General features: G+C 41.7%; 1 protein-coding gene across 4 annotated transcripts in view; it reads left to right on the plus strand.

Moving 5' to 3' along the window:
* KIZ (kizuna centrosomal protein) overlaps positions 1–22,323 on the plus strand; it is a 134,579-nt gene that overhangs the window by 65,138 nt on the left and 47,118 nt on the right. For all 4 annotated transcript variants that reach the window (XM_044263551.1, XM_044263550.1, XM_044263553.1 and 1 more), the window contains 2 exons: positions 16,912–17,025; positions 21,509–21,656. In XM_044263551.1, coding sequence (XP_044119486.1) covers positions 16,912–17,025; positions 21,509–21,656 — 262 coding nt within the window. The remainder of the gene's footprint in view (positions 1–16,911; positions 17,026–21,508; positions 21,657–22,323) is intronic.

A 22,323-nucleotide genomic window follows, 5' to 3' on the forward strand; every position in this document is an offset into this window, starting at 1 on the left:
ACATGCCCTTCAAAGAAAAGTTGCCCCACATATTAAGTTCATTTCTCTGAATTTCCTTTTTTCTACATTTTGATCCTGTAATTCTTTATTACCTATCTCTCTAATGCTATCAAGGAGATTTTTCAAATAAATATATGTTTTTGTTCTTGATATAAGGCTTGATGTAAGGCTTCACCTTTATTACCTAGGATGCTATTAGGAGAAGCTAAAGTCCTTGTCAAATGCACTTTTAAAAATAAATGTTATTATTGAAGTATAGCATATACATCAGAAAGTGAACAAATCATGATATTCTGTTTGATTACTTATCACAGAGTGAACACCCCCTGCTAGCCCTGACCTGTCAAGAGATGGTATCAGCACCCAAAGCCTACCCTGTGTCCCTTCTCCCTTATCCCTCCTCATTGCTTCCACTGACTTCTGCTTCTTTTCTGAAGACTAGGAAACCAGATATCATTTGGCCCCTTTCAATTTTAATTATGAAATGCATTGCTTTGGCCAAGGCCTTCCTAATTTGGTTTGAGTTTTCCCCTTTACTAATTAATTTATTATTATTTTATTTATTTATTTATTTATTGCCTTTTCCCCTTTAAATCTGGTACATGGAAGGTTTTCTCCCCTTCCATTTTATCTTTTTTCCCCTGTATGAGCCCTCTCAAGTCTTCTAACAATTTGTCTCTTTAGATTGCACACAATACTTTCTTGTTTCCCTGTGTGCAGTTACTAGAGAGCCTTCCAAACTCATGACTGTCGGCTGACATGTAGAATATGCTATTTCAGAATGTTATGTTTTATACACATTTACAAAGAATCACCCAGAATATGAAACTGTTGTCTTACTTTTATTTCTCCCATCAGGCTAATGCTCTCTCTAATCCCCTTTCTTTAACTAAAGATGATCATAAGAAACAAATCAGGAATCTCATTTATTTGGTTAAAATGTTCTCTTGCTCTCTGCCTGCTGTAGACATGTTGTGAAATCACAGGAGGAATGGCAGAACTGTGACCTCTGTGATTGTCATCTTGTATCTCCTTTTGGCTAGTATTACAATTGACTAATTGAACTTAACTTCTGGTTCTCACCTTCTTCTTCTTCATCAGATTAATTTTTTTCAGCTAAAGAACCTGGTACAGGGGCTGGCCCATGTTGGCATTTGATAATTGGTTAAAGGGAACCTGACATGATGTTTCTAGAAGTCAAGATGCAGGAACATACATGAAATGAAACAGGAATGGCCAATTTTTTTTTTTTTTAAGTTAGAAATGAACTTGGCTTCTGTCTCTCTTACTTCTGACTCTTGGCAATCTGGAAAATTTAGTTTCTAGCATTAAAGAATCTAAATCATGACAAAATGGGTATTTTGCTTTACTTAACTCTTTTCCTTGAGAAATGTTGGGTATAAATGCAGTCACTGTAAGTATAGTTTGTACTTAACATCAGTATATAAGGTCACTGAAGAGCCCCAGAAATCTGAGAGTTCATCCAGGAAATTATCATCCATATATGTATGACCAGAAGGTTTCCCGAAAAATGAGGTACTTTCTAGAAAAAAAGATACAGGCATACCTTGATTTTATTGTGTTTCACTTTATTGCGCTTCACAGATTCTGCATTTTTTACAAATTGGAAGTTCAAGACTCTACTGGGAAGTAACTGCTAATGTGGTAGAAATAACAAGGGAACTAGAATCAGAAGTGGAGCCTGAAGATGTGGCTGGGTTGCTACAATCTCATGATCAAACTTCAACAGATAAAGAGTTGCTTCTTATGGATGAGCAAAGAGTGGTTTCTCGAGATGGCATCTACTCCTGGTGAAGATGCTGTGAAGATAATTGAAACGACAACAGAGGTTTTAGCATAGTATATAAACTTAGTTGATAAATCAATAGCAGGGTTTGAGAAGATTGACTCCTGTTTTGAGACAAGTTCTCGTGTGGGTGAAATGCTATCAAACAGCGTTGCCTACTATGGAGGAATCATTCATGAAAGGAAGAGTCAATTAATGCATCAGACTTCATTGTTTTTTTTTTAAGAAATTGCCACAGCCACCCAAGGCTTCAGCAACCACCACCTCGATCAGTCAATAGCTATCTACATTAAGGCTAGACTCTCCATCGGCAAAAGATATGACTCACTTAGTTTTAAAATTAAGTTATTTACATTGCCTTTTTAGACATAATGCTATTGCACACTTAATAGACCACTACGACATAGTATAAACATAACTTTTATATATACTGGAAAATGAGAATATTCTTTGACTCACTCTATTGTGATACTTGCTTCATTGCAGTATTCACTTTATTGAGGTACTCTCTTTATTCTGGTGGTCCACGATATCTCTGAGGTATGCCTGTAATCAGAGCTGAAAAGTTATCATAAAGGAAAATCAGAGACTAATCAGCTGTAGGAGTCTCTCTGAAGTAAGAACGTGTGACCAGCTAGAACAGGGTCAGCCTGCAGCCCAGGAAGGGGAAGGCTCCAGGCAGAGCAGGGTAGTTCCTTATCTATTACTGATATGAGGAGAGAGGCACTGAGTCCAGGGGATAATAACTTGGGAGGTGTCCCCTGGAGTGGGGCAGTGGTGTTTTACCACACTTCACCTGGCCTACCTGAATTCTGTAATATTTTGAGGATTAGGCTTAAGGTTGTTCTACAAACTTGATATGCTAATATTTATAATAATAATGATAATTTCTATTTTGTTTGAGTGTTATGCCAGCCACATTAGCTCATTCATGACAGCAGTCCTATGCAGTAGAGGTGTCATTACCTGCATTTTACTGATAAGGGGACCCAGAATCTCTTCAGGGACTGTGTCCCAGTGCCTTCTGCACTCAGGAAGGGCAGGTGAGCCAGGCCGGCTTTCCTACTTTTATGGCTCCAGAGCTCCCTCTTCTGTGGTTCTCCCATAGTGTTCCTAAGTGTGGCTTCTTACTTTCTCAGATCTCTCACTTCTTTCCCCTCTTCCACTTTAAGTGGAAGGATTCTTTCTTTCTTATTATTTCAGTTCAGCTCAACTTAGAGCTCACTTCTAGCACTTTCTTCTTGGGCTAAACTCTCCACTGTATGGGCATTTAGACCAGAGATGTCCTAGAGTCTCAGGGCCTGCGTCACTGCTGCTCCTACCCCCACTGCAGCCTCTCTTCTCACCCTTGAAACTGGACCGCAGACCCCCTTCCAGATGGGCTGCTATCCTTCCAGTGTGAACCCTGCCGATATGGAGGCTCTCATGTTCTGGGGGACATCATATGTCCCTTTGCTGTCCCTCCCCTTCCTTCTGCACAGTTGCAGGTATAATGGTTAGGTTGCTATCAGGAGTTAAATCATACTCCCTCACATTCTGCCATCTGATTTTGTAATAGATGTAACCCATGAGTTTTTGGTTTGCTCTCCTAATTGTTCTCTTTCATTTTATAAGGGAATTCTGAGAGATTTTTTAAAAAGACTATGCTGATGCTATTTTCTTTTTACCATTTGATACTTCAGCAAATTACAACATTTTGTGGGAGATCTCCCTATGGAGTGGTAAGGTGCCATGCCCCAGCATTCTGGATGGAGGGGGAGGGGAGGAAAGGAGGGTAGAGACAGAGAAGGAAGGCTAGTGAGATAATGTAGCAGACTAACACTTCTGCCAAGGAGGGAACAGCAGTCAGACCAAATCCTGCTAGGAGTGTAGCTAAACTAGACCCCTTTCAATACAAATTTGAGATCTGAAAGTAGTTTATTCTGAGTGGGACAAATTTACCATGGTTTCAGATGTTGGAGAGTAAACTCTGGGAGTCATGTCCTGGTTGTTTAAGACTCAGATAAGGTAGGAGAGACTAGAGCATGGTCAAGTTTCCAAGAAATTAGTGCTAATAGCAAAGGGCCTCGGGGAGAGGTCACATGTAGCCGTGGCCATTAATAGGCCCAGCTGAGCCTGAAGTCATCCCAGCCCAGGCTGTCGGTGGTAGTATAGAAGCTTCCAAGTAGTTAGAGTCTCCTGAATTCCAGGTCACCCCTAGGTGTTCAAGCTGAGGTCCCAGACCATGGAGCAGACAAGCCACTTGCGCTGCTCTCTGTCCAAATTCCCAATCCATAAAAGCATGAGCATAGCAGGTTGTTGGTTTTTGTTTTACACCACTGAATTTGGGTTAACTTGCAACACAGCACTAGATAACCAGAAGACTGGTGGTGATTGGTTCAGCTGGTTGAAGGAAATTAGCCATTCTGGACCATGGGTGGGGGTGGGCTAAAGTGTGAACAAAGGCCCAGAGAGAAGCCAACACAGCCCAGGTCAAGGGAACTGTTACTGACTCCCACTGAAAGTGGCTCCTGTGGCAGAGTATAGCACCCTCAAGGGCACACATTCAGGAGCTGCAAGGGTCTTTTCTTTCTTCCAGTTCCAGGGACATTTTCTTCTTCCCTCCCCTCCAGGGACAGCCCCTGGTCTTGTGTCCTATGGCCAGCCACTCCAAGAGCAAGGATCCTGCTGTTGCTCATATTTATAAAAAGGAGATGTGGGATGCCTGGGTGGCTCAGTTGGTTGGGCAGCTGCCTTCGGCTCAGGTCATGATCCCAGCGTACTGGGATCGAGTCCCACATCGGGCTCCTTGCTCGGCAGGGAGCCTGCTTCTCCCTCTGCCTCTGCCTGCCATTCTGTCTGCCTGTGCTCACTCTCTCCCCTCTCTCTCTCTGATAAATAAATTAAAAAAATTAAAAAAAAAAAAAAAGATGTGGTGGGGGCCAGGGTAGCAGGGGCAGGATTGTCATTTTAAGATACCTCTTAAATTCTTTTCAATCAAATATGAATCGGAATTACTGAAAAGTCATCCATCAGGCTCCAGTTGAGCGGCCAACTCTTGCTTTGGGCTCAGTCATGATCTCAGGATCGTGGGGTCGAGCCTCACTTCAGACTCCACACTTAAGGCTCCACATCAGACTCTGCTCAAAAGGTGGTCTGCTTGAGGTTCTCTCTCCTTTCCCTCTCCTTTTGCACCTCCCCCAACTTGCACACACTGTCTCTTTCTCTCTCTCTCTCTCAAATAAATAAATGTTTAAAAAAAGAAAAGACATCCATAAGAGGTTTTTTTTTTTTCAAAGTTAGTTTTTTGCCTTTTTGAACATTCATCTATAAATTATCTTGATATATCAAGTTGCTGCTGGCTACAAATACCAGAAATGCTGTTTCAAACTGCCTTAAATAATAAATGTACTTATTATTTCTGGAAGTCCAGGAATAAAGCAGGCTCTGGGGATGGTTGCTACTGCCCTTCGCTTTTGTCCTCAGAGACCCACGTCCTTTCCCTTTCCTTGCCCTGTCATCCTCAGTGCTGGCCTCATCCTAAGGCCAGGAGCACAATGGCGGCAGCAGTGCTATTAATGGACTAAATTATGTCCACTCAAAAGTCATGTTGAAGCCTTTGCCCCCAATGTGATAGTATGTGGTGATGGAGTCTTTAGGAGGTGTTAGGGTTAGATGAAGTCATGAGGGTAAGGCCCTCATGATGGAACTAAACCCTTACAAGAAGTGACGAGAGAGCTCTCCCTGTCTCTCTGCCATGTGAGGACACAGTGATAAGGCTTCTGTACAAGCCATAAAGAGGGTCCTCACCAGGAACCAAGTCAAATAGCATCATGATCTTAGACTTCTTAGCCTCTAGAACTGTGAAAAATAAATATGCTATTTAAGCCACCCAGTCCATGGTATTTTGTTATAGCAGCCCAAGCTAATGAATACAAGTACCAAGAACCTCATCTTGACACCACAAAGATAAAGAGATACCAAAGATAGAAAGACACTTACTCTTCTCCAGTCTCTTTGTTAGCAGCAAGGAACGCCTTCAGTAGACTTCCCCTAACATCTCATTGACTAAAATTTAGTCATATATTCATTCCTAAACCAATCACTAACAAGGATTATTATAACAGACTGAGGTGAGAGAAACTTGTACTGTAAGACACTCGATAATTAATATTTTGGGCTTTGCTTCTCCTCTTCCCACCCCCATCCCCTTTTCTCCCCCTTCTTCTTTTTAAATCTTAGCTCAAGGGTTGTATAAAAGCAGGCTGTGTCTGGATTCTGTCACCCCTGGCTTAGACTAATTGTGATTTACTCCTGAACTGGTGTTACTCGAGGGGGAGGTTGATTCCTGAACAAAACTGAGGTTCTGTGAAAGGAAAGAAAGGAGCTGGACATTGAATAGGCAACCACAGTGTTTGTTACACTTGATTAAAATAAGATTTTGTGGATACGGGAAATAGGCAAAGGAGCTGTGTCCAAGGCAGAACTCAAATTTTTTATAATGAATAGGTACTGCTTTTGTAATGAGAAAAATAATTAAAATAATTATAATTTATAATTATAATTATAACTAATTAATTTCCAAAAATAACTAAACTGAAAACAAGCCCTCAAAACTACCTTTTTAAAAAATTCTAAAGTTAGATTGAGGTTACACAATTCTATAAGTATATTAATAAAAAACATTGAATATATACTTTAAATGATTTCTATGTTATATGAATTATATTGTAGTAAAGCTGTTTTGTGTTTTTTTTTTTTAAATCTTCCAAATTCCAGAGGTTTAAAATACATGACTTAAAAGTCATGTCTTACAGCTCTGTGGTGTTTGCCCTGTGCAGGCAAGGGCACCTTTGTTTATATGGCTGGTTTCATAGCTTTCACTGATGGACTTGAAAATCTTCCTATAGTGGGGATGCTTTTAATGACCACTTTTTTGGACATGTGTATTAAATATCCTTCAGGCCATAGAAGGTATTTTGTATTTTATAATCAAATGCTTAGCTTGCTTATAAAAAAGATAAAAATAATACAGGGATGCCTGGGTGGCACAGTTGGTTAAGCGTCTGACTCTTGGTTTCAGCTCAGGTCATGATTTCAGGGTCCTGAGATCGAGCCCCACATTCAGCACGGAGTCTGCTTGGGATTCTTTCCCTCTTCATCCCCCTCCCTCTCTGCCCTTCACACATGCTCACACTCTATCTCACTAAAATAAGTATAATCCTTAAAAAAAAATAAATAAAACTGATGCAGAAGCAAGAAATTACTGAATATTATTGTCCTTTTAATGTATTTTAAACCTTATTTACTCTTTGTGTCCATTAGGACTCTTTCTGTTGTTCAGTATTTACGTATTTTAAATCATTCTAAGTCAAAGGGAACTCTACTGGCATATAGCAAGAAGTCCAGGGGTAGGAAGTCTGCAGGCTGGCTTCACCCAACACTCAGATGATGCTACTAGGCTCTGACTCCTCTTTTTCTTGGTTCCATTTCTCTTGGATTGACTCAGTTCTCAGGCCCTGCATCCTAGTGGCCTTTGCCCTGGTATGCTGAGCCAGAGTCTTTCATTGGCTCTGATCCTGTCATTGGCTCTGACCTCCTCCACAGTCACTATAGCAAGGGGAGCGCACCACTGGCTTACACCTGGGCCCCATGCTTCACCCTGTGCCCCGTCCGAGGTGGGTGGGTTAGGATGGAGGAGTGGTAGTCCATCAGAGCAAAACTTACATGTTCCAAGCTGTTGGGCAGCAAACCGCCACACTTCCTTCTCTTCATTCCTGACTTCACTTCTGCATGTTGTTGCCTATTTTATTCCTCCTCCTTCAGTTCCTTATGGCTCATTTTTCTTTTTATTTTCTTTAACTTATATTTCTCATAGGCTTCTGGAAAAAACAAATGCATTTTAAGGTGGGATTTGAAAAAGCACATTTGAGCCTGATAGCTGAATGGGAAAATTTCCCTTCAGTGAGAACTTTTGTTACGAAGTTTATCTGGACAGGACAAGCAGATAAGACAAGGAAAAACTCAAAAGTTAAGCGAAAAGCAAAACTTTGATAAGTTTATTTGTATTCTTATACTTAATCTCACCATTTTGTGTCCTAGTTGGGAAACTGACACCGTTGCCTTAACCTACAGGAAAGATGTGAGGAGCAGTTTTGAATCCTGTCTTTTATGGCTTTCAGTTAGCTAACTTTTTTTCTATTTTCCTTTGTCAGTATAAATTTATCTTAATTTGCTTGTCATACTGAAGGACAGGAAGTGTGTTTGAATCTGCTGCTTAAAACAATGCTGTTTGATTTTTTTATTGCGGTGACTCTCAGGTATATTTCAGCACAATTATTCTGCAGTTAAGTAAAATGATCTTTTCCAAGTTGGTAGGGGAATTAATTTTTGTAATTTTGAGAACTTTCTCAAAATCATTTTACTAACACTTTGGTACCTGCTACTGCCTGCCTACTTGAAGATAAAATTCGTAAGAGTAGCAGATGAATAATAATGAACTGTGTGAGAACAGCTGATCTTGTTAGCTTTGACAGATTGTTTTTTTAGTCATGGGTATATGTACTCATTGTTTGATATTTATATTGCATACATATATTAATTGCTTATAAAAATGTTTCCAATGTAGATGATGAAATTAAATATATCAGTATTTCATGCTGTTTTGCAAAAAAGTTCTGTGTGTTCCAAGTGTTGTGCCACCTTAAACATTGGGAAGCACCACTTTCTAGGACAAGTGAATCCCTGAAAAAAATCTCTGGGATGGAATCATGGGGCCAACGGTCCTTACTGATAAGCTGTGTTATGTATTATTACAAGGACACGCTCTAGACATGGTGGTTTGGGAGCATTATTACATCTGTGATCATGAGCACACTTGGAATTGGTTCCCACAGTTTTGAAAAGTATACTTAGCAGGAATCAGGGGTGTGCTCGCCCAACACCCCTGAACTCTGACACTGAGGAGACAAGCCTTTTTATGTGGTTGCCAGGGTCTACCCAGGAGGGCCAGTTGGCTTTGCTTGTTTTCTTGCATGCATCCTGCCCCTCCTCCACATTTAACCCATTTATTCACTAATAAGGATGAGCTGGCATCTTCCACTTTCTCATTTCCTATTTCTCTTTTTGTCTTTGGCTTTCTCTGAGCAGCTTCTTAGGTGAATGCACATTTGCATAATTAATTGACTCAGCTTCTTCATTGTCATATAGGATTGAGCCTGTGAGGGGCCAGCAGCAAACCATCTTTGCAGCAGTACTGCATTTGACTTCTACCTTACTTGCCCAGCAGAAGGCAAGTGTTAATAGCCAAGGGTTCAGTCTCCTTCTGGCAGGTGCCCCCGCCCCAGCCCAGGGAAGTGCCACTCCCGTTTCATTGTCATCACGTCATCCAGAACTTAGAGTCAGAATCCAGAGAGGGAATTGGCCTACTTGTCTGAGCTCTGCCACAGTGAGGGTGACTACACTTGACCCCATTCCTATTCATCAGTTATTGGCCTCCAAGGAGACTCACCTATCCCACAAAAGTGACATCTTAACTTATTACAGAGTCTGAATCTGGCAAGAGCCCTCCATAAGCCCACCCACCACCCCATCGTGTCCTCTCCTTTCCCTTCTCCCTGGGTCCCCTCACATGCTGTAACCCTTGCCAGCCTCGTCTAAGGCTCCTCACCTTCCCTTTTAACACACGCACACACTCACATGTGGACACACGGATGCACACGTACATATGGAGACAGGCAGACATGTAACAGCACAGCAGAAATCTGATGTTTTGGGGCGCCTGGGTGGCTCAGTGGGTTAAGCCGCTGCCTTCGGCTCAGGTCATGATCTCAGCGTGCTAGGATCGAGTCCCGCATCGGGCTCTCTGCTCAGCAGGGAGCCTGCTTCCCTCTCTCTCTCTCTCTCTCTCTCTCTCTCTCTGCCTGCCTCTCCGTCTACTTGTAATCTCTCTTTGTCAAATAAATAAATAAAATCTTTAAAAAAAAAAAAGAAAGAAATCTGATGTTTTTTTTTTGTAGTCCTCATTAAGGCCCAGCGAAGATGGCTCCACCTTGACAATACAGATGCCCTTTTACCAAAAGCATCCCCTAGAGCTTAGTTATAGAACTGATTGTAATAATGTCTAATAAGCAAAAGTTTATTATGTTTATAATATTTTTAAAAGATTTTATTTATTTATTTAACAGAGAGAGAGACAGAGAGACAGAGCGCGCGCGCGAGTGCTCACACAAGGAGGGGCAACAGCAAACAGAGAAAGAGGGAGAAGCAGGCTCCCCCTGAGAAGGGAGCCAGATGCTGGGTTCAGTCCCAGGACCCTAGGATCATGACCTGAGCTGAAGGCAGACACTTAACCGACTGAGCCCCCCAGCGACCCCTATGTTCATAATATTTCTGAAACTTTTCCAGAATGCAGGGCCTGATTGTATTCCACTTTTGAAAGGCATAAAGTTGCATGATAGTAAGACAGTCACCCTCTGTGTTCTTTTTTGCAGCAGACATTCAAAGCCCTAAATCTGTTGTGTGTGCCTCAGACTGGGGAGCACAGCCAGGACCCTAATGATGACACCCCTTTAATGACATGTCAGTGCTGATTTAAAAGAAACCCAGGGAGCAAGAGTATATATTTCTGTTCTTTACCTTCCTAGCAAGGACTTTTATCAACAGGATAATGTTAAGTTTGGGATCCATAGCTTAAGCAAGGAGAAAATGAACAGGAGTACTTATGCATTTCACAAAGCCCATCTGCAGCCGTAAGTCATGACTCTGGGCTACTAAAAACTCCTTGTAGGTTCTGGCTGCTTATCCCTCTTTAAGGGTAGAGAAAACAGGCATTACAAATTCTCTCAGGCTGTCCAGTGCCTCACTAAGGAACTTCGAGGGAAAAAAAAAAAGATGGCATGGGAGAGGGAGAAGTTCTGCAAATTAAAGTGGAACAGAATGATGAGGTCTGTTTTGAGGCCGAAGTGGGGGAAAAGGCAAGGGTTTTGCTTGTGAGCCTCCGCTACAATACAGAGGACCTTAACACAGACGGATGGTACCCTACAAAATGTAGCCCATAATTCAAACTGTCAGCTTAATCACACTGTTTCCAGGTAAAGAGAAGGAGCCCTTGTTTCCTGGGTAAAGAGAAGGAGCGTTGTTTGCTGACCCCTGGTCCTCAGCCTGCCGCAGACCGCCCCGATCTGTTGGCCTTTGTGTCGCCGTCCCCTCCTTCCCTCCTTTTTGGCATTGTGCTCCCTTCAAGTGGCCCCCTGGAAGGGACCACCCAGGGGGCTGCACAATGGGGACCGAGGTAGCCACCAAAACATAGGTTTTGTAAGACAGCCTGTTAAAGAAAATACTGTTTAACTATGTATGTGTTTGTCCTTTCTACAACTGTTTTGTGTGGCAAACAAAACCCCATATACAAACTTCACTGTGGCCGCACATACAGCTGTTCCAGCCATCGGGTGTCAGGCTTGAGATAGTCGCTTCCAGTTTATTTTCCCAGGACAGTAATTCTTGATGCGGTTTATAGTTACACGTTTGGATTTATGGTCAGGAAATTTGATATCAAAGCAAACAAATTGCACTGGCTTTATGAAACTATTTTATCACACTAGTCCTCAGAGTTGGTGGCTTGGCATTGCTCTCGGATGAAATTTGTCTGTAATGCTACTTAACAAAGGCTAGCAGCCCGGAATTCGGTTCTCAATAGCCATTTACACCTCTGTAAAAGGATTAGCTCTGGCCGATTGTTACACTGTTTAAATCTTAATTTGCATCTTTATGGAGGTAGAGCTTCTAGAGACCTCTCTGGTTCTCTGTTGTATTTGTGTACCTATGGGTGGGAGGTCACTGGAGGTTTTTCTCTTATTGGTGAAGGTGCTAAATTGCTTCAGGATGACCAGTAAGCTACACAAATTGAATTAGCGTCTCAAGTTTTGACTGACAACAGTCGGCTTTGGTTCGTTAGTTATATTTTGTAGCAGTTGTGGTCTGAGTGTTTGGTACATGAATGTGCACTCCGTTAGTTCTGTTTAAACTTAAGAATCCTTGGGGTTCTTAGGAGGATTTTAAACGTTCATTGTAGTCAACAAATGCCCATGGGAATGAAATGTAAAACAACCAGAACTGGACAAAATGATGGTTTTAAAAAGTAATCTTTTCTATTGAGACCATGTGTTCTTAGCTTAAAGATCAAAGCCTTCTCACATTTAGGAAGGAAGGTGGGTCAGACCAATGAGGAGGAAGAAGTTGAGTTTCCCAGGCCAGTGTTGCTATAGGCACTGGAATTGGAAACAAAAGCCGGCTGTGTTGCCCCTTTCCCACCTTTCTGGGTATAATTTATTCCTAAATTACACACTCCTAACCTGTGGACCACCTCTTCAAATGATGCGTTTCCATTGTTGCTCATTTTGGAATGCAGATTTCCTTCCCTAAAACTTTGTTCTAGATGTGACCTGCTCTGGTGCTTTGTGATCTTTCGGTTGCATTAAAAACACAGTAAACATATACCATGAGTGTTTTCAAAGTAACTGTTGTAAATGTTGTAAGCTACTCATTACCATTTATGGCCATCAATTACCATACTCTTCTGAGACTGTTGTTCCCTAGAGAGGATAGAACCTGAAGGTTGAGCCTGTAGTGCTGCAGCTGCAACACTTGAGTTCTGAGTCCCTGAAAGGCTGACACCCACAGGTGTGGGAGACAGCTACCGGCAAAGCTAAGGCATAGCTGACACTCAGTAGCCCTCATGCAGGGTTTTTATTTTTGTTGATGTTTTTGTTTTGCCAAAAAGAAATTCTCAGTTTGCAATACTGACAGACAAAGCATAGCGCTTTTTCTCTCTTCTCCTTTTTTAGAAAGCGTGTATATTAATTTGGGATGGAGTTGTTTTCTTTCACATCATCTCCAAAATTCTGTGTGACTAAGAAATGAAAATGAAGCTAGGAAACAATTGCTTTCAATTGGACACGCCCCAAATTTTATGCACTATATGCTTTAACCATTGCTGGGTAAAACAAAATACACCTCTTTAAAATTCCATTTATGTTTGTAGTGATTCCTGGTCAACCAGTAGGTTTGTCCATTTGCTTCACAGAGAGCAAATTGGCCCAGTGTGTTGATGCTAGGCCAATCCACACATTCCCAAGAAAGACCCAGCCTCATCAGACCCATATCTCTCCAACAGGACTTATTTTGGTTGGAATGCAAATGGAAGACACAAAAGCTGCGATTTTGAATTCCAACACAGGCAGTGTTTCCATAAGATGTAGTCTTTAATCTTGGGCTCTGAAGTGTTTGAATTCTTGAGTAGAGTTATTTTTAGCAAAGGACTGACAGATATTTTATCAACTAAAACCAGGTAAATCTATTAGAAATCCTCAGCACAGACCAACTCATCTTTTAGTCAGAGAAGCTCCTGAGTTTATCTAGAGTAGACCCAAGTGCTGTGCAGACAGTACTTCTTACTGATCACTTGTTGCCTAGCCCTGGAAGTGCTGGGCTAGTTTAACAACCACCGTGTAAAAATGAACTGTTGGAATAAGTGGGTCATGAATTTCTCTAATCTGGGTTTGAATCTTGGCCTGTCATTCAAAACACAGTGTTGTTAAGTGTGTCTTCAGTGTCATGCTGAGTGCTGTATAAAACTTAAAATAAGATAAAAACCCACAAGTCCATTGGCTCTTTCCAACAAGCTTTTGGTTTCGTAGAGCAGATTAAGCAGACAGGGCCTAACTAGAGGGCAGCTCCATACGATGAAGAATGCTGTCTATATAGTGAGGGCTAAGGGAAGTCAGGGATAAGAAAGAGCCCTGAATGAGCTAGTCAGAGAGGGGCCTAGACAAGCATGAGATGAGCCAGTCAAAGGGAGCCCAACATTTGGATTGCTCAAATTGGAAAAGGACCAGGGTTATGTCACCAGACAGTTGGGTGTCATAAAGCACTGGCACACCAGGCTGGAGGGTGGGGGAGATGGCAGTGGCAGCAAGGTGCATTGTTGGTAGAGAATTTAGAAACAATAGCCCAAAACTGTCTGCTTTCCCCTATCACCGTTGTTAAGAATGACAAAGGTAAAATACTCCTCCCTGGCAGGAGGCTGTTCCCACCACAGCACCCCACACACAGCCTGCCTAGGCACACCAGCATCCCTGAGTGTCTGCTGACTTCTGCAAGCGTGCCTCCATTCTAGAGGAGCTACAGAAATATCGAGCCGTAGTCCTTGTTCTGGGTGTACCACCTGGTTCAGGGAGTCAGACTAAAGGCATTCTAAGCTGAAGACCCCACTCTTGCAGGTGGGCTCTGTTTGTCTAGCATAGGATTTAACCTTCTTTTGAATTAATGGCCACATTTGCAAATTTGGGAGATGTCCTATGAAAATAAGCCTTGCAGGATACCTGGGTGGCTCAGTTGTTTGGATGAATGCCTTCGGCTCAGGTCATGATCCCGGAGTCCAGGGATTGAGTCCCTCATCAGGCTCCCAGCTCCATGGGGAGTCTGCTTCTCTTTCTGACCTTCTCCTCGCTCATGCTCTCTCTCACTCTCTCTCAAATAAATAAATAAAATCTTTAAAAAAAAAAAAAAAGAAAAGAAAAGAAACCTTGCGATGGTGGATTTCTGGCTTCTGTTAAACACTAGGAAGATCATAGTCACTGAGAACCACGTGGGAGCTGTGAGTGACTATCCCTTTGCTGGAAGCGTAGCCCCAAGCCTTCCACAGTCCCCCACCCCCAACCTCACCAGCCCCCACCTTGGGCGCTTGCTCTCTCCCCTGCCACTGCCACTGATGCTCTCTCATTTCTGTGCTTTCCTCTTGCCGAAGAGAGTATGAGCTCAGCCTCTTGGTTGGCTTGGGGCCTCTGGTTTCTCGTTTCACGAATAGCAGCAGCCCATGGCCGCCAGGCTAACCTTCTCAAAAACGCTGCTTTTAGGAAACCAGCCATAGCTCAGAAATCTGAAAGGTTTATGGCTGTTTTCTCACCAGAGTTTTACATCAAATTTTATTTCCCATTTCAGTTGCCCCTTGAACAACAGGTTTGAACTGCACAGGTCCACTTATATGCAGCTTTTTATCAATAAATATGGTATTGTAAATGCGTTTTCTCTTCCTTATGATTTTCTTAATGGTTCTTTTCTCTAGCTTTATTATAAGACTATAGCGTATAATATGTATGCAAAATGTGTGTTAACCAACTATGTTGGGGCTGGGAGCAATCAAAATTTATATATGGAGCACCTGGATGGTGCAGTCAGTTAAACATCTGACTTTTGCTGTTGGCTTAGGTTGTGATCTCAAGGTTGTGAGGTCAAGCCCTGTGTGGGGCTCCATGCTCAGTATGGAGTCTGCTTGAGATTCTCCCTCCATCTCTCTCTGCCCCTCCCACTCATGCATTCTCTCTCTCTCTCTCTTTCTCAAATAAATAAGTCTTTAAAAATAAATAAACAAACAAACAAAAGCTATGTATGGCATTTTGACTGTATTGGGCAGGGGACAAGGAGGTTGGTGCCCATAATACCTGTGTTCTTCAGGAGTCATCTGTACTATCCTTTCACCATCAACAGCAACCCCTATCTGGCCAAACTTGTCTTCTTGCTGGTCCCCACACCCCTCTTTCCTGGCATTTCCTGACACCGTGGTCTGTGCTGCTTGGAAGCCTGAAGTGTTATCTCCCTTCTGTCTAAAAGCTACCTGGCAGAGGCATTCACCATTCCTGATTGTCTGCCCACTGATTGTGAGCTCCCCTTTATATCTCTAAAATTGGCTTACCACTGGTGGGCTTGTCTTCCCCTTCTGAAGAGCAAGTGTTATTATGGGAGTCTAGTGGATGCAAGATAAAGCCTTTCAGGAAAAATTAGGACCCAGATTTTGCCCAGAAAATGTATTCATAGGTACTTTAAGTGATATGGGCCAGGAGTCTAAAAGATTTTTGGCAGCAGAGCTCAGGAGTAAAGTTCCCAACCTAGGGTCTTGCCCACAAGGTCTAAGAATCCAAACTCAGAGTCTAAACAGGAGGTCAGAACTTGGCAAGGAGTTGGGGCACTGACAGTATGACCCAGAGCCCAAAATAGGTCCCAGATAAAGGGGGTCATTTTTATTTCCTGCCCAGAGTAAAAGCCTGCATCAGAGTAGGGAGATAGTGGGGGATGGAGGGGGATTATGCCTGCAGTTGTCTCTCACCCTCCCATATGACAGAGCACATCTCCTTTATTCCTGTGATGTCAGGCATAGGGCTATCAAATGGATCCAGTAACATAACCAACTATGGAAGTAAATACAAATTAGTAATACTTTGCTAATTAACATATTGCTTCTGGAGTTGCTTCATTTTGGGGGTGGGTGGGGGTAATATATCAAACATTCCCAACTGTGATCATCTCCTTTAAAGTAGAAGTACTGTTTTGTTTTTGATATCCTCTCCCAATAGCTTTTTAGAATCATATTTTCCCCAAAATAGACATTTTTGAAAAGGAAGTTACTAGCTAATCTCTTTGGAGGCTAATTGTACCATGACAGACCTAACTAGAAACAGTAGCCAAATTATTAGACTTGGCTGGTCCCCAGTATCCTGGAAGTAGATAATGAAGGCTCAGTCCCTTTTCCCACACCTTCCTGTTCTTACTAAGAACAAGAAAATTTTATTGTAGTGGGATCCAAGTGGAGAAATAATAGTCATTTTTCTGCATTCAGAAATAGAGGACATAACCTATACTTCAGCCAGCAGTTTGCAATTTCTTAGCAATGACAATTTAAGTAAATTTCACATGAGTTCTAGAGCTCTAACTTTGTTATGATTGAAAATATAAAATTAGCCTTTTCCACTGTTAAGATTATCTAGCATTCCTATCAGTCAGATGCAATGTGGAATGAGATTGCACAGCTATAGATTGAACAACGTTGAAGGCTTCAAAGGGTTAAAAGTTGCTTCCTCTGATGGATTTAAAACTGCTACATACACACAAACAAGTTTTTCAAACTGCCCCATTTTACATTTTTGTCAAGAGACAGTCTAGTTGCTGCATTTTTATGTCTAGTTTATATTACAGATATATTTCAATAAACCACAAGGAACTACCATAGATTCTAGAAGCAGGGGGTCTGTGCTTAAATAAACATTTCATGCAGCACCTGTTTTATTTTATAGGCTCTATAATCACAGTGACATTCTGGAAGAAGACCTTGAAACCTGCGGAGCAGCTGTCCTTCACCAGTTTCCGAGACCCTTATCTGCGGGGGACAGCAGTGAAAAGCAAGTCAGGTATTAATCGCTGCTGGGGTGCAATAGCCGTTCTTGTTTCTAGAGTTTCCACATGTGAAGGGTTACAGAGTTGCAGACTCTGAGCTCACCCAGTGGTGACTGGGGTAGATGCTTGTAGTCATCAGTTTAATCTTTTTACCAACTGTAAATCACAATACTCTTACTTCTTTGTAAATATATCTGTTCCTGTTAATTGGATATATCTACTCAGTGTCTGCTCATAGCAGTGTTTTAAGGGCTTGCTGGGGGGGTGGGGGCAGGGAGTGCAGGTAGCCTTTGTCTGCTGGCGTATTAGCATACTTTGAGAACAACCCAGGATATGATCTAGTATAACCACCACCTAGAGGGATGCATTCCTCAATGTCCAAGGTCATGCTAGTGACACAGGCTTCTAATTTGTAGGTGTGGTCACTGGACTAGCAGCATCAACAAAACCTGGGAGTTTGTTAGAAACACGTCTTCTGGGACACCTGGGTCACTCAGTCGGTAAAGCATTTGCCTTCAGCTCCCGAAGGGTCCTGGAACTGAGCCCCCCATCAGACTCCCTGCTCAGTGGGTAGCCCACTTCCACCTCCCCATCTGCCTGCTGCTCTGCCTACGTGTGTGCCCCCACAAATAAATGAAATTGTTAAAAAAATTTTTAAAAAATAAAAGAAAGAAACATGTGTTCTCAGGCCCCACCTCAGACCCCCTGAATCAGGAATCTGGAGGTGCGGTTTGGCCATCTGGATTTTAATAAACCCTTAAGGGAACTCTGCTTCTTCCAGTTTGAGAGCCACCATTCCAAAGATATGCCTTAAATGGTCACAAATCTGGGTTGAGAGGAAGTTAATTATTTGCAGGATGGTTGGTGCATATGAACCATACATAATGCTTATACATTTTTCCTAAGTCAAAGAGAAATCCATTCCATACACTCTACCCACCTTTTAGGCAATGTGGGTTTCTGTTCATGGCCCCAGAAGTTTTGTGACAGTGGGCTACTTACATAGTTCATAAAATTACAAATATGTAAAGTGCATAACGGTTTGTCCAGTACTGTCATCTGGTAAGTACCTAATTCATGTGGCATAAATGTTGCCAGTGTTCTAACTTTGATTTGTATTTTGGGGATTGACTGTATTTCTTCTTATAAAAATATGTCCTACCATTTACTAATAGAAAACAGATTATTACTCAGGCCTGGTCAGGAGATGGGTGTCTGTGAAAGCCCATCTGCAAGGACCTAGTGTGACTGAGACCACAGGAGGGGCTCTTGGGGTCTGGTTATCTTAGCTCCAACATCTTTTTCTCTACCTTTAATGTGCCATGTTCACTGTTTTTTGTTCACTACTTTCTTTAGAATTCAGCCTAAGTGTAGTATATATTGGATCCCCTTAAGGCATGAGAAGTCAGGATAATGGTCTCTAAAAGGGCCTTATTGCAAAACAAGCAAACAAACAAACAAACAAACTTGACCAATTGAATGGTTCCATTTCACAGACCACAATGAGCTTCACAAATCCTGAGTGCATTTCCTTTACCCTCTGCATCTCCACTAGTGATCTCCAAACTATGGGAAATGTTGGAAATGACCTTCCTAGCCAGTAGCTTTTCAACCTAAAGCAGTAAAGGCAAAATAATCCTCCTCCATGTATTTATCATGTGAAATGAAAGAGCAGTCTTAAAATACTCCTTTACAAGGTGGTGGAAGAAGCTGCCTGGAAGGAGTCTTTCTGCACTCTATAGGTTGTTCAGTGCTTGTGTGTCGTGAGGCTTTTGACTGGGCCCCTATTTCTTTCTCACTGCCTTTTATATCTGTTGATATACTGTTCAGCATAAACCACAGTTGTGGCATGTGGCATAGGAAGCATATATGCATTTATAATTCTGTGTGCAAACTGACTTGTAGACTAAATGATTCATTGTTTGACTCTCTTAACCTCGGCTGCCAAACTGTGATTGTGGGTGAGAAGATATAATATCTACATCTACTAGACTAACGTTTGTTATAGTTTCTCAACATGCATGATAGAGCATTGATTTCCATTATGAAAGGTTGCATTTTACGTGACTATTGATCTATAGTTGTGTATAAATCAGCCTTCTCTAAGAATCATCCTTCTTTATGATGAACACAAATTTTAAAATTAATATCTGGAGCCTTCAAGACTGTTTGGTTACCACAATCATTTTTCAAAGCCAGATAAAGAAGTCAGGAATGGTTACTAATGTCAGTGTTATGTTCTGTTACAATTAGAATTGTCGCATGTACTGTGGGAATAGTGTGTAACACACACTGATTGTCACTGTTTTGCTGTCTAGCCAAAGTGCCAAGTTTTATAGGACCTGTGAGAGACAAGTAGGTTTTTAAATACACATTCTTTCTAATAGTTTTAACCCTGGCATCAGGCTCCCCACTGTCCTCCTTGCTCTAACAACTCCCCTACACCCCTCAACACCCAATAGTTATTGCTGGGTACTCCCCTAAGTGAAATACTCCTGCTTTCTTGGTGATCTCCCCTGGACCAAACTAGTCAATTTGATAAACCATCCCAGAGATGCAGATTTGGAAAGAATGATCTGCTTTTGTTCCTTGATTGCTAATGATTCTGATGTCATAGAAGTCAAAGCCAGGCAGAGTGAGATGCCTCTAGCAATTATGAACTCCTTAAAGCCTATTGAATAGAGCCATGTTTGGTGTGGCTGAAGTCCTGCTTGTGCCCCTGACCAAACCATGGCAATCAACCTCTTTAATCTCATCCTTAGACTAGGACACCTGCCCCATGGCCTATGCTAAAAGGTAATGTGAAGACTTCCAAATTCCTGCTTATAAAATGAAGCATCAAGAAAAGATGAAGAACAGAAAAGAAAAAAGAACAAGACCATTATTATTGATTTTTGTTTTATCAAGGATTAAGTGTTCAAAGACCTTCATTTGAAAGAAAGGCTTTTTATTACGTAGAGGACTAAGTCAGTATTTTAAATAATTAATGAACCACTAAAATATGATTCATTCATTTGGGGTACTTGATAAAAAATTTCATTCATCAATGCCTTTGGGAAAACTTTTTTTTAAAGATTTTATTTATTTATTTGACAGAAATCACAAGCAGGCAGAGAGGCAGGCAGAGAAAGAGAGAGAGTAGGAAGCAGGATCCCTGCTGAGCAGAGAGCCCTATGTGGGGCTTGATCCCAGCACCCCGAGATCATGACCTGAGCTGAAGGCAGAGGCTTTATTTAACCCACTGAGCCAGCCAGGCATCCGGGAAAGCATATTTTAAGATAATAATGATCAGTTAGTAAGTAGTTTTATCTTGTATGATGAACCATCATGCAATTAATTAATTGTCTCTCTTAGTGGCTACTCTCAAATATAGTTTCCCAATTTTGCTCTCAAACTCACAAGTTTAAGACTTGCTTCCTTTTTTAAGGCTAAATCCAGAGGTTCTTATTCTTTTCAAAGCTTCCTTACTTTTTCGGTTATTTTTTTTAAATGAACTCATGATTTTCATATATCTGCTGTGTGCCAGTCCATTGCAGTCATTGTTTTTTTGGTGTTCACATTGTCTCATCTGGGGCCACTGGGATCCCTTTCACAGTAGTCTGTGAGGCCTTTAGACATGACTCAGTAGTCTCTGAGAGTTTCCTCTGTGATGCCAAGGTGTTCCAGGCTCAGCTTGTCCATCTCCTACCCCAGAGGTGTACTACATGCCATATAATTTAGGCTCACTTTTAAGTCTTTCCTAATATTATCCTAATGCTTTTTTATTACAAGTAGACCATAGTAAGAGTATAACAAGGATAAACGGTTGTTGAGCATAAAATGTGATCGGGGTTTTTTTTTTTTTTAATAAGTATATTCTTTTTTTTTTTTTTAAGATTATTTATTTATTTATTTGACAGAGAGAGATCACAAGTAGGCAGAGAGGCAGGCAGAGAGAGAGGAGGAAGCAGGCTCCCCGCTGAGCAGAGAGCCCGATGCGGGACTCGATCCCAGGACCCCGAGATCATGACCTGAGCCGAAGGCAGCGGCTTAACCCACTGAGCCACCCAGGCGCCCATGTGATCGGGTTTTTTAACCACATGTAAGAGGAGCTTGACCATCTATGCCGTGATTTGAAACCATGGCTATACACTAGAACCACTCTGTCTGTGAGCCTTAAAAAAGTCCTAACAGCCAGACCACACCCCGGTCCAATTTTACTAGATCCTTTAGGGGTGGCACCAGGCACTTAGATTTTGCAAAGCTCCCAGGTAGTTCCTCTAGGCAATCAAAGTTGGGAATGCTCATTTAGCAGTGAACTCATAACCAAAGTAAATGGGAAAAAAAAAAGATACCTGGACCCTGGAAATTATCTTAGTCCCGAATATACTAGGTTCCAGACTTTTCTGGATAAACTGTCCTTTGCTGACTTGACTATGGTACCTCTAAAAATGAAGGAATCTCCTAGGTAATACAGTACGGCCAACATTTAATGTGTTTCCCCTTTTTGTTTTATAGATCTGAACAAGCAGCAGCAACAGCTTTATTGAGGGCACACTTGGGTCAGCGTGTTGCCACCTTGCAAGAACTTGATAATTCTATCAGAGAAGAGGCAGCTAAGCCATCTGAAGTTTTCCCAGTCAAAAATATGGACCAGATGACAAGGGTCAGTAATATTTACTTTTTTTAAAAATAAGTTTAAATTTTATGCAAAGGATTATTTGTAGAAATAGTCACATTCTTGACAATGGTTAAAATAATTTTTAAAAATATTCCATAATAAGTGAGTTTTTATGGTTGGTTTGCTTGCACGTTAGGCCTTTTGCACAGAGTTTTGTGTAGGAATCTCAACTTCCTCCATACAGTTAATTGAGATCCTGGAGGTGACCTAATTAGACACAACAAGCGCAACATTTTTCAAAGAACTTAGAAGCATTTTATAGCATTCTGGTTTTCTTTCTCTACTCCATACTTTGAAAATACTGAACAGTCATAAATGTTAATTCAGCAAATACATATTGATCCACCTCTGTACACAGGTACCAGACCAGATCCATTGAAGAGAAAGAAAGAAAGAAAGAAAAATGTGGCATCTCCTTCTGGATAATGGCATAGTGGGATGTGTGCAATAAGAGAATAGTGGAGGCTATGGGCCTTCAGAAAAAGGAGCCAAGCCACCCAGAGATCCAATGAGGGCCGACTTTACAGCAGAGGGAGTAGAGAGGTATGAGATGACCCGTAAAAGAGAGACAGAATTTTAATAGACTGAGTGCAAGTGGGTGTATCAGGAAGGAGATGGCAGGGGCAACAGGGAAGTGCTGTTGGGAGCCAAG

The sequence above is a fragment of the Neovison vison genome, chromosome 8 (genome assembly GCF_020171115.1).
Source record: "Neovison vison isolate M4711 chromosome 8, ASM_NN_V1, whole genome shotgun sequence".
Taxonomy (NCBI): Eukaryota; Metazoa; Chordata; class Mammalia; order Carnivora; family Mustelidae; genus Neogale; species Neogale vison.